Here is a 12,992-nt window from a genome sequence, read left to right as displayed (position 1 = left end):
CATATGTACCTACATATCATAGTGTTCCACCTCCTTATTCTCAAGCTCCTCCTTCATTTAACAATGTTACTCCTCACTCAAACATGTCAAATTTCAGTCCATCAACCGAAGCTACCATCAATAATCTAGTCCAAACATTGCCTTCCTTATAACAACAAATAGCTTCCATGAATCAATCTAAGTATAATGTGCCCACATTTGATGTAGCGAGCCCATTATCTAATGACATTGTTTGTGATGTCCCCGTAACCATGTGGAAGACTCTCAATTAGAGCTTTATAATGGAAAAGGTGATCCTTTGACTCATGTTAAAACATTTAAAATTTTGTGTAGTGACTTTACTCATGACCAAAGACTGTTGGCTAAATTGTTTACTAGAACACTTAGGGATAAAGCTTTGCATGCTATTGTTCTTTGCCTCCTTATTTTATTACTTCTTTTCAACAATTGGTTAATGCTTTCATTCAATAATTTTACAATAATATTGGTCCTAAGAATACTTTGACTAATTTGATGCATTGTAAACAAGGCGTTAAAGAAAAAGTGACTAATTTTATTGGTAGATATAAACATTTGTATTCACAAATTGCTTTTCATGTGCTCGATCAAGATATTCAAAGGATTTTCATTTCTAATTTGCAAAAAGACATTAGGGATAAACTTCTCTTTTCTGGGTTTACTTCCTTTACACAGTTGTGTGCAATACTTCACAATTATCACCTTACCATGAGTCAATTGGAACAATCCTCTTCAATGGCTCCGACTAATAAAAGTGAAAGTGCTCAACAACCTTTTGTGAATTTCAAACCGAATAAGGGATTCATCAAGTTCATTGACAACAACATTACTCAGGTAGCAGCCGCTACAACACACGTGCCTCCTTTGTCCAAATACTTTAGAAAAGAGTTCACTCCTCTTAATGAATCTTTGCATAGTATTATGACACAATTGTTACAAGGAATGTGTTGAAGATTCCCCCTATCAAACCACTTGATCCATCAAAGACCTCCTTGGCTTATTTTGATTCGAAAGCTTTTTGTAAATATCATCGTCAACTTGGTCATGACACTGAAAAGTGTTATTCCTTAAAGAGTAAGATTAAAGATTTGATTGATAACAATACCATATATGTGGCTGGTGTGAATGATAAAAGAAATAAGTTGTAGCTCCTCCTAATCAAAATCTTCAAATCTTCACTAATCCTTTACCTTCCCATTACACTAATGTGATTGAGATTGATTGTCTTGCTTTCTCTCCTGATGACCTTAGCCTTGAGTCTAATAATGCGGTGAACCTTATTGATAAAATTGAACCTCTTAAAGACTTATGCATTACATTCGGTCCTAGTGAGACTATGAAGGAATCCTATGGCCCATTATATATCACTGCGAGAATCAAGGACATACCCTCACGAGGGGTGCTCATTGATCTAGCTTGCATGGTTAATGTGATAACTGAAGAATTTCTTTATACCCTACAATTGCATCAAGTGACATATGATAAATCTGATGTGGTGATTAAAACATTTGATGGCTTCTCTTGTCTCGCTATTGGTTCTATTACACTTTCTATTGAGGTTAGCACTAAGTGCTTAGATGTTGTCTTTGTTATCATTCCTACATCCAATCAATTTCGTGTGAAGTTGGGACATCCTTGGCCCTCTTCCATGAAAACAATTGTTTCTATTGTCCATAAGTGTGAAATTTCCTAATGATGATAAAATTATAACTCTTAATCACATGTATCAACTTATAGTGAGGCATGGAGATGTTTGTCTTGATTATTTTTGGTCCGAACAATTCCAACCTCTTAAGCCTAGAAGTGATGCTCTTTTTCAATCTTATCAAAGATGGAAGAATAACATGACTTTATCCTTGAGTAAACCTAGAATTCCAACACTTTGTCTTCCTCCTAGCAATGACAATATTCCTTCTCCCAAGGATACTCTCCCGCTTCCTCCTATGGATGAACCTACTCTTCCTCCTAAGGATGAGCATATTATCCCCCCTAAAGATAGACCTATTCCTCCTCCTCGGGATGGACCTAGTCTCCTTCATACACCTTCTATCTTTATATGGTGTGGTTCCGCCTCCCACATCTTACAAAGGGAAGTGACTGGCATCTACTATTGGTCAACCTAAAAGACCTTCTCCTATGCATCCTTCCTTAAAAGAAGAAAAGAAGTCTATGCCTGCTGAACCTAAACCTTCACAACAATCTAAAACTAAAGGAAACCATTGTGCTAGGGCTCGTGAACTTGCTTCTCAATGAATTTCCTCCCCGAAGACATCAACAGTTGACATATTAACATTTCCTTAACCTTCTCCTAACCAAGATGTTCAGCCTAAATCTCCAAGACATAAAATAATTAAGACAAATGATGGTTCAAGTTCTATTCCTATTAGAGCTCTTCTTGATGAAGAAATAGATGAGAATGTTGTTCATGATAAAAATGTTGATGCTAACATTTCAAATGATGAATATGAATATGTTGATATTGACAATGATTTATCTAAACAATTTTCAAAAGCATTAATCCTAGCTCCTAGTAACAGACAAAGTGACTCATCATTAGAGCATGGTCCTTGTTTGGAACTTGTGATAGCTTCATCTACTGTGCTCGAAGTGGCTCCTCTCGCATGTCATCCACCTTCCCAAAACAAAGATGAGCCAGAGTGAGAGGCGGATGATTTGCACGATTAGCTTCTCTCTCTCTCTCTCTCTCTCTCTCTCTCTCACACACACACACACACACACACACACACACACACACACACACACACACACACACTTGTTTGTGACTTTCTATTTGTCTCTCAATTCTTCTATTTGTTGTCCCTAGTGTTGTCCACTTGAGGACAATGCAAAGTGTTGAGATCTCTTTTGGTCTCTCTCATGTTAACTCAAAAGACGCATGTACCCTTCTTCCATGGTGGTTTTGCTTTCTTTGGGGATGAGGACTATTCTATGCATATATATACATAATATACATTATTTATCATAAAAAGCATACTAACCCCATAGTTAAGCAAGACCGCCCTGTGTTTTTTGTCTTGTGATTATTATCCTTTGATTTTCACTTTTATTGGGGACATATTATTGTGATAATGTGCTTGTATTTTTGGGTGTATCCTACCTTAAAGCAATTGCTCCCGATAAGGCATACACCATTGCTTTAACGTGGGGGCATACACTTAGCTCAATGATCTCTCTCTTTTGCTTAGCTTGATACTTAAGTTACTCAACGAACTTAGTCATTTACTTCGTAATTTTGGTATTTTTCTTTTCATGACTCATAGTAAGAGAACCTTACTAGTTTGTAGTCATGGTTCTCTCTTTCTCTTTCTTTCATGATGTCCCTTTTATCTTGTCATCGAAGTTGTAAGATCCTAAAGTCCATTGAGGACTTGGTGTATCTTGCCTTCTTGGTGACTTGGTGAAAGTTTTTCAATGTGAACCCTTGTACTTTATCGAGAGTATGATTGACTTCATAATCCCGCTAAAGTGGTGGCTAAATGTAATGTTAAAATTACACACTTGTACAATTTTGACTGCATTTGGTTTGCTACCTTAGTGTTTGTGCCCCTAGGCTTGACTGGGACCTGATTCTGCTCATATCACTCAAGAATGACTGCATTTTTTATTTTTGTACCAACTAGGCACCTTGTCCTAACCCTATATTTTGGTAGGACTAGAGCACCACGCCTTGGTCCTAATTAGAACCATGGCATCACGCTTTGGTCCTCCCTAATTGGACCCCATTTACAACCCTTTTTGCTATTTCAAATTTGAGTGGGAAACCCGGCTCCGTGTTAGCTCATGTCGAAAAATTAGTGTGTTTTTCAACGAGCAAGTATAAATGGAAGCTTTCCCCTTTCAGTTGGATATAGAAGGGGCATAATAAACACACACACACACACAAGCATTCATTCAAGCATTCAAGCAATTGAGCAAGTAATTAGTCTTCCTTCAAGCCTTGGAGCAAGAACAAAGTCAAGATTCAACTATTGAAGTGGAGATTTACATCCTATTTTGTCAAAGACTTCATGAAACTCTAATCTCGTGTGGAGACAAACTAAACTTTACGAAGAGGTAAAATATTTGGTTTTTAGACATTATTCAACATCTCCCTCAAAAGGAGAATATTCATTTATAACAATTCAGTTATCTTTTATCTCTATTTCATGGTTAATTCCAAAACCGGGATTTGATTGAGGCAAGCGCCTATTCCCAACCTATTTTGTGTGTAGGAAACATGTACGGAGCTGTGATGTTCAGAATTGATATTATTTGTAGAGACAAATCAACCCTTTTTGGTGTACAAAAGTTAAGAGGACCAGGGCGAATTTCAATCTCGTCCCGACATTTTTTGAGCTTTGTCGCGGATCAAGTCCGAATCTTCGTATAATTCTCAGATCCAGGTGCGTGTCTCAGTCCCACATATGTAACATATGTAGCTCACTGTTTCCGTGTTTTTACCTTCATTTTCAACACTTTACCTTAATTTCAACAACTCAACTCACAAAAAAGGGTAAACAAATCCACACCTTGAATCCAATTACTAGTTTTAGTCCTTATCTTTGTTGGTTTGTGACTAAATCTATTGGATTCAACCCTCTTTTGAATGTAATGGTCCCTAAGTCACAAAATTAGCAGTTTTCATCCTTTTTGGGTGGAAACCCTAATTTTCCACCATTACAATATGTTGCCCAATAATGCAACTTTTGTAGTGCACAAAATACAAGCTTAAATACAAATCTAGAACCAACAACTAGTTCACTTAACCATTCTAAATCCACATTAATTGCTTTCAACAATCCATAGAGTGAATGTCATCAAACCATTTGATTTGTCAAGCAATGTACTTATCACATAGTTTATGAGTGTCATGTCTATTCCAATATTGGTCAACTTGTATTAATTTTGTTACATTCCTCGTAAAATGTTAGTAAATAATTTATGCTAAGGAATGGGCTCAATAAGAGCTACTCAAAAAATCTCCTCAATCTTCTATTTATCATCTCACTCCTTCCCAACACTTTAATCATCTCTTGAAAATCCCCTTTCACAATGATTTTCATATACCTATTTTAGCTAGGTTGATTTGCTCCATTGATATTATGGCCTCCAAGATAATTGTTGTTCCCTTCATATATATCCCCTAATAAAAATTATCAAATAAAAAATACATAATTTGCATTGTTCTCACTTGTTTTAATGTCCATTTAAAACAAACACAACTTTCACCATTTTAAACTCCTTGGAACACAAATTAACCTAATAACACCTTAGTCCACTTGGACACAACTCATCACATGATAAAACCCTTGTTCCATCCATGATTCAGGATTTTGTTACCTTAAACACACCCATATCGAGCTAGTGTCTTGCATTTTCAAACTGCAACACCTACTTTTTTCACAAAACCTCTACACTAAATCATGCCAAACAAACAAATTGGCCCCAACCATGCTTACTTAAAGGAAATAAAAATAAATAAAGCCCTAGCACTCACTTCTGTCTTACACCCTTGTTGCAACCATCTAGAGCATCCACCATTGCTCCACACACCAACTTCTATTGTCGTAACCTTAGATACCTACATAATAAGGCTATATAGCTCAAAACCCTTTCACATACTTTTGGTGAGGAGTACTACAGGAGTTTGAAGCAAGCCCATAATTGTGTCATAGGCAACAAATTTTCTTCTATAAGATTTTATGTGAATATGTACAACAATTACAATTGTATCGTATATCTCATCAATGTGTCAATTCATCACCAACACATCATATGGATCACCAACATGCCACTTCATTACACACCATACAAGTTACTAGCATACTCAAAGCACACCTACATGCACAATCTTGTTCCTAGTAGATTTTTTGTGACATATTTCCACCAAATGATAAAGCAAATTGCAATCTAATATCAATATTTTGTCCCTTCTTCAAGGGACCTTCAACATGAATTTATACATGCATGATCTATATCTCACTCTTTTCCCTTTTCTTTCATCTAGTACTAGCCAAAGCGCAAGGGAGGCGCAAGCTCCCTTGCTTCTATTTACTTGAAATAATATATGAAATGATAAATTGCTTTATTTTGCACAAACATCTTACCTTATTAACACCATGTAGGTTCATGCAGTAGAATGTGTAGAATATTGACATTATTAGACTCTAACAAAGCCCTACAAGTAAGTCTTCTACTTAGTCCTCTATTATCAATTTTGTTGGCAAAGCCTACAAATATGTGTAGAATATTGACATTATTAGACTCTAACAAAGCCCTACAAGTAAGTCTTCTACTTAGTCCTCTATTATCAATTTTGTTGGCAAAGCCTACAAATAACTTGTTTGTTATAAATAACTTGTTTGTTATAAATTTTGGACAATAAAAAAACATGTGCAAAATAAAGTTAATGTAAGCATGTGGACGGGGCAACTTGAGAGAAAAAAAACAAACTAAATCAAACAAAAATTATATAAGAATGGAAATAAAAAAATGTTAAATAGCTTAAAACCAGCTTATGCGTGAAACTTAAAGATGGTCAATGCCTGAAGAGTGGATAAAGAGTGGATACATAAAATATGTTGATTCTATATATTGAAGCTAATAGTGACAAAATGAACTACATCAGTGTCCAACTTACTTAGATATTTGAACCAACTGTGAGTAATTTGAAGTTGTAAAAATAACAAAAATTGCAGACTATTTGATGAGATCCACTCCAAAGATCAAGTAGAGATCAAGTAGAGGCTACGTATACTTTATTTATGTATACTTTATTTCATTCATTCTTATGATCAATTTTCATGTATCAATTTTCATGTTTCAATTTTGTTTTTCAAATTTTATCATTTTTTTTCAGAGAAAAAAGGCTCACTTAAGAGGAATGGTACTCGAGCATTGGAAACAATCCCCCGTTTTCTCGTTGTAATCTGGCTGCTCTGTCTCTCCTTTGGTATTTGCGTTACACTCTAGAGACCCTAATGTTTATCACGATCGAATCTTTATGACTCTCAGTGATTGGTAGTTCACTCAGCTGACTCAAATGTATACACTTTGACAGACTTTGACAGAAATTTTTACTGAATCTACAAATTCATTCAGAAAAGTGTGGTTGCATCGTGCAATGTACTTAAAGTACCAGATTAACTCTCCCAGCTTTCATCAATATAAAAAAAAAGTGCGCACTAATCAGCATTCGTAAAGCATAATACCCTTTCCAAGTCTCAAACCTTCAATATTAATGATGTTGACAGATCCTAATTTGGCTCAATAAACAGTGTATCAACTTGAGGTTCTTTCCCAACTGCTTTGAATGAATTTAAGCCATCCGGCATCCGTATACATGTTATTTAAGCCATATAGTGTTGGCCAAGATAAACAAAAGACGAGACAGAGAAAATCAAACTCCTACAAATTGGAGTAACTGTTGTATAAATGGTGAAGGTTCCATTCCATACCGAGCATCACCACACAAGTTATTTAGGCCGCTCTAATGTTTGGTACAAAAAACAAGAAACAGGAGGCCGTCTGGAAGGAAATTAAAAGCTGACCAACTAAATGAGAGAAGGGAGGGTTAAGGCACTGAAACAACTTTCCATCTACTTGGTGTTTAGGGCTAGCTTAATACCACGAATCAAAAGTCAATTAGCGATTACGGGATGTTTAAACTTTTCACAGGAAAAGAAGCAACAGACTGTCAATTTCCATGGCAAAGCTGAACAACATCACCACTTTTAAGGATAAGCTAGATACCCCCACACAAGAGTTGACCATAAGGTTCAGCATTTTTATCTAAATGTAGATACAGAATCCTCTAAAATCCACTCCAATAGATACGAAATACATCGTGCAGTCAAGTTGCTAAACAGCTCAGTGCTCTGACGAAAATAGCCATAACCATGAATTGTCATTGAATCAGAAAACTAAACCAAACCACGAACACAAATGCTTCACATAGACTATCAAATAGATGATACAATGCAGGCAGAAAGAAACCATATTAACGTTCACAGATGACAAACACATGCTTCATGTTTATCAAATGATGATATATTACATTAAAGCTTGAGGGTGGGAGGGGCGGGAGGGGGTGGAGGATCATATTAATGTGTCCATAGACAACCAACAAACGCTTCTACTGTACCAAGAGATGAAAGAAAGAAAAAGAATCTATCACAAGCTAATATTGCAGAACGAAACAGAGAAATAATAATAATATCCAAAATGACCAGCAAATTCTTCAAATGTGTCCAGAGATGACCCAAATCAATTCAGTATGACTCGAGAAATTCATATCAAATTACAAGAGCAACTCAGATTCTTGTCAACGTCACAACTACCACCACCATGGATGCTTCTATCTACCATTTTTTGTTCCTACAAAAGTTTCATTGCTACTAAATTTTGTTACCTTGCCTGGGGGTATTTCCCCAGAAGTAGGACTAAATAATCCATGAAAATTAACTTTAAATTGTTTAATCTATTTCACCAGGATCAATGCAGCAAAATTCGCTTTAAATTGTTTAATTGTGCAATTTCAAGCCTCAAAATACAAAACACAACCTTTGACGTTATTTTAAAAATGCAATGCCAAATGCAGATGATGCATCAAGAACAACGTCAAACTTCTAATTTGTTCACCTACATTAAGTACATCACTTTAAAGAACCATTAGAAAAGGGATTCCTTTCACACAATAAAAATATTAAAAATCCACCAACCAGGGGCTACACCTTGACATTTCATTTTTTTTATGTTAAGCTACTGAGGCACAGAGCTTGATGGCTGTAGTTAAACATTAATAGAAATGCAATTGGAAGTTCCAAATACTGTACATAGTTTGTTGCTCGTGGTTAGAATTTACAGGTACAAGCACTGAGTTTGACTAAATTATGCTAGAACAAAATATGTTCATACTTCAATAAACAATAGAAAGCTTCTTGGTTACAAAATTTAGGAGGGAATAGTTACAGCATTACTCATTTCTAACAATTAAAATGACTAAAATATCAACACCATAGCAGACCAAATCAAAAGTCCAAAACTTCATGAAATAATATAAATTTTAAAACTACTAAACTTCCTATATATGAAATTTACATGTATAGACCAGCACGCCATGCTTAATAAAGATTCTACATGCAGAATCTTGACCTTGCGTACTACCTACTCGCGAAGACTCATCTTCATCCACCAATTACCCATTTTACAAGACACGCATTCCTCACTCAGGTCATTCACCCCCCAACAATTCTCTTAATGCCAGCTTTCTGCTCCGAAGTCAATCTTGATGGAAATTTGATATCAAACTTGATCCGCAGGTTTCCTCTCTTTCCATGATCCTTTGTTATAGGCATTCCCTCTCTTGGAACGACTTTTTCATATCCTGGACTTATGACATCTGTGATGGGAATGCTCAGATTCCTACCATCAAGAGTAACCAAATTAACAGTGTACCCAGCAAGAGCTTCAGCGAGAGTTATTTTTTGGGTCATTATTAAATCATTTCCATCTCTCTTGTAGACATCATGTGGCTTCTCATCAATGACAAAGACTAGGTCTGCTGGAAGGACATTGGGTTGCTCATTTCCTTTCTCTGGAAATGTTATTTTGGTCCCTTTTTTCCAGCCAGGCTTAACCTCAATGGTCAAAATTTCCTCAACGGGCAGAGTTTTACTGAAACAAAAGATATAAGAACAGTGTCAGTAATCTTACACAGCCCAATACATTTTTTAAGATTAAGAAAACATTCATTATCAATCAACCAATGGAAAAATTAGACCACGGGCTTGCCTGCATCCAGCATTCAAAACCATGGATACCAAGCTTCAATAGAATGCAAACAAAAACAGAACAAAAAAAAACAAAAAATCCAAAATAGAAGAAACACAAGTCCGAGTTAGAAAAAACGGACAGATGCATTCGCACGCCATATAGGCATACAGAACACACAGACATGCCCACAGCACTGTTTGCGCACATTAACATGCACGCACTCATGCGCACACACCCATTGCCAACAGCAGTGATTGTGCACACACAAGCATAACACCAACACACGCTCACATGCAAACACAAACTCAGTCACAATATAAAAAATAGCATTAACATATATTGATTCCTTGACAGTACAGAGAAAGGGTTTGTGTAGAACGAATTAGTTAAACTTTCAGGAAATGATTGAACATAAGTAGCATGAAAATATGCAGAGCAAGTTAGGTGAATCATTTGATTGAAAAGATGAAATTACAAAAATTTGGGAAAATTCCATCTCATACTTCTGTGCACTGTACCTCCGTCAAACTTTCTGTCAATATAAGTAACTGTAGGAAAAGATAGAGCCGATTAATTTTTTTTTTTTCTACTGATTCATTTCCATTTTAAAATAAAAATAATGGATCTCCATAACACCGATCATTTGTCAATTAAGTGATTTAATTACAGAGCTTCTACAAAAAAATCTTTCTCCAAAAGCTCCGCAAAATTCAAACATTCTTTCCTAGAAGTTCCACAACTGAATCTCATAGATTGGGAAAATTTCATGTTTATTAATTCAGTAATATGTTGACTGTAGTTTGGTTGAAGTAGTTGGAGCTTCCATGGTGAGTCTTAGTAAGTAATTATTACTTTTGCCGGATTTTCATTTGTGCATTTAAGTGTACTATTTATCACTTGGATAAACCTGTGAATCAAGTGTCCTCACTAACACTCAGTTGAAAATAGCCCCCTAAGATTTTTTTTTTACCCAAATATGTGTTTTAAGTTAACTAGCCTGATTGAGATCACCAGGTAGGACCAGACTAGTAAACATTTTAGGATAGTAAATCTAATCCTGAGTCGGAAAGGACGGACCTCTATGATTTTGTCGAAGAGCAAAAATCCTTTTTGATTGGACGAAAAATCAAGCAAAAACCTTAAATTAAGAAACATCATGGAGCGTAGCCACTGAAACCAGCTATCTATCATTCATTCAAAATAAAACCTGAAAATAGAAGATTTGACATACCCACTAGCATCGGCAATATTTCTGGAGATCTTCATCTTCCTAGTAGAACCATTATAAAGCTCCTCGAGAGTGCAGGGCAGCTTATTCTCAACAGGGGGAGCCTTACGAGGAGCAGCCTGGGCGCCCTCGTTAAAAGAAGTCCCAAAAACGCTTTCACCAGGCCCAAATCCTCCAAATATGCTATCAGGAAAGCGTGAACCTCTGGACCCTCCAAAACCCCCGCCCGGCATGCCAAAAGGACTTCCACCAAAAAACTCCGCAAATATGTCGTCCGCACTTCTGGGATTGAACCTAAAAACATTCGGCCCTCCTCCTCCTCCTCCGTTAACAAATCCCGAGGTAGGAGGCGGCACCTGCCCCTTCAATCCCTCCTCACCATACTGATCATAGATCGCCCTCTTCTGCGGATCACTCAGCACCTGAAACAAAAATATTGCTCCCCATTCATCAGAATCCAAAATTACAACCACCCAAAACCCAAAACAAAAAAGTTTAAAGTTCGGATTTCCTTACATCATAAGCTTCTGATATCTGTTTAAATTTCGCTTCGGCTTCCTTCTTATTATTGGGGTTCTTATCAGGGTGCCATTTCATGGCCAATTTTCTGTACGCCTTTTTCAAATCTTCATCTGTAGCATTCTTGGAAACACTGAGAATATTGTAATAATCAATTCCCATCTTGCCAATCCGACTTAGAACCCTTATCTTCTCTGAGATTCAAACCCTCAACGGTTAAGATAATCAAGGAATTTCTGAGGCCAAAACTTAAGATGCCAAATTTTTAGTCTTCTTCAGTGCTGAGGAGCCAGAGAAGAAGGAACTACAGAACCTTCTAGACTCATCTGGATTTCCCGTTAGTTAACGCCTAATTGTGTTATTAAGCTTTTTGTGAGTTTGGGCAGGAGAAGACGTGCAGCTACAACTGCCAACTTTATGCCGTATTCGCACACGTGTCATGATGACGTGGCATCCATGACAGGTCATTGCAATTAATACGTTAAGGGAAGAGCATTGACATGTCCCTCCAAACTGTTAGACATACTGGCAGATTAATATAGACCACATTTATATGCACACATTGATGACACCAACATGGCATTCAGTATGAATGACACGTGTCCATTGGCACTTCAAATTTTCTATTATTATTTCCCATCATTTAATAGTTAAATGGTATTAAAAAAAATCTGGTACCTCACATGGTTTTTCAAGTCTCAAAATCATGGACAAGAAAGGAATATATTTATATATAAAAAAATTGTAAGGAAAATATTTTAATTATATGGAAAATTAAATAAAAGGTATGAAGATTATTAAATGTATTGTTTATTGAATAAAAATTAATGAAATAATTCTTTGGCTAGGGTTGAGGAGGATAATTTTTTTACCAATTGCAAGAGAGTGAAAAGAGACTCGTAACAAATTTTCCGATTGTTTTTATCAATTGGGAGAAAAGACTTTGTAACAAATTTTAATTGTTAATGGGGGAGAGGATTCCCTATGGAAGCTTATCACCAATGGCAATTGGAACCATTGTAATATTTAGCCTAATACTATCTGAGCTTTTTTGTTGTGATAATGGTTCACAACACAACTTACATAGAGTTTGGGAGCCAAAGAAGAAGTGGATTTTAATTTAATTTGATAGCAAATATTCAAATCCAATCAATGATATCTACTTTGTTATGAAACATTTTGTTTTCTTTCTTTGAACTAAAATAATGAAATAGCCAAAATAGGGTGGTGAAACTCCTATGTGTGGTGTAACTCCCAACAAAAATTTAAAACACCGCCACCAACAAATCCATAATCACTCATAAACATTGCCACTAGCGAATTGACAACTGAATTCATAACATTCCTCATATGGTCATGGTCATAATCAAGATTTTTGTTTGACTCGAATATAAAAAGTCTTAGAATCAGTAGATTACATACTTGATATAAAACCGAAGCTTGTTGATAAAGT

At 36.0% G+C, this 12,992-nt stretch overlaps 1 protein-coding gene across 1 annotated transcript; it reads right to left on the bottom strand.

Annotated features, from left to right (window-relative positions):
• Positions 1–8,913: 8,913 nt before the first annotated feature.
• LOC131070840 (uncharacterized) lies at positions 8,914–11,923 on the bottom strand. The gene is made up of 3 exons (XM_058006511.2): positions 11,537–11,923; positions 11,024–11,442; positions 8,914–9,693 (listed from the first exon to the last, which is right to left on the bottom strand). The coding sequence occupies exons 1-3, from the start codon at positions 11,699–11,701 to the stop codon at positions 9,255–9,257; spliced, it is 1,023 nt and encodes a 340-aa protein (XP_057862494.1). The 5' UTR covers positions 11,702–11,923; the 3' UTR covers positions 8,914–9,254.
• Positions 11,924–12,992: the final 1,069 nt, after the last annotated feature.

This window comes from Cryptomeria japonica, chromosome 9 (genome assembly GCF_030272615.1).
Source record: "Cryptomeria japonica chromosome 9, Sugi_1.0, whole genome shotgun sequence".
Lineage (NCBI taxonomy): Eukaryota > Viridiplantae > Streptophyta > Pinopsida > Cupressales > Cupressaceae > Cryptomeria > Cryptomeria japonica.
The sequence above is the reverse complement of the archived record's forward strand: the minus strand, read 5'-3'. Positions and strand labels throughout refer to the sequence as shown.

Excerpts from the sequence above, each read along its gene's own strand:
- LOC131070840 (XM_058006511.2), bottom strand. The coding sequence starts at position 11,701 with ATGGGAATTGATTATTACAATATTCTCAGTGTTTCCAAGAATGCTACA. Across the intron at positions 11,443-11,536 it reads AGATATCAGAAGCTTATGAT|GTGCTGAGTGATCCGCAGAA; the intron begins GTAAGGAAATCC and ends TTTTTGTTTCAG. Across the intron at positions 9,694-11,023 it reads AATATTGCCGATGCTAGTGG|TAAAACTCTGCCCGTTGAGG; the intron begins GTATGTCAAATC and ends CTTTTGTTTCAG.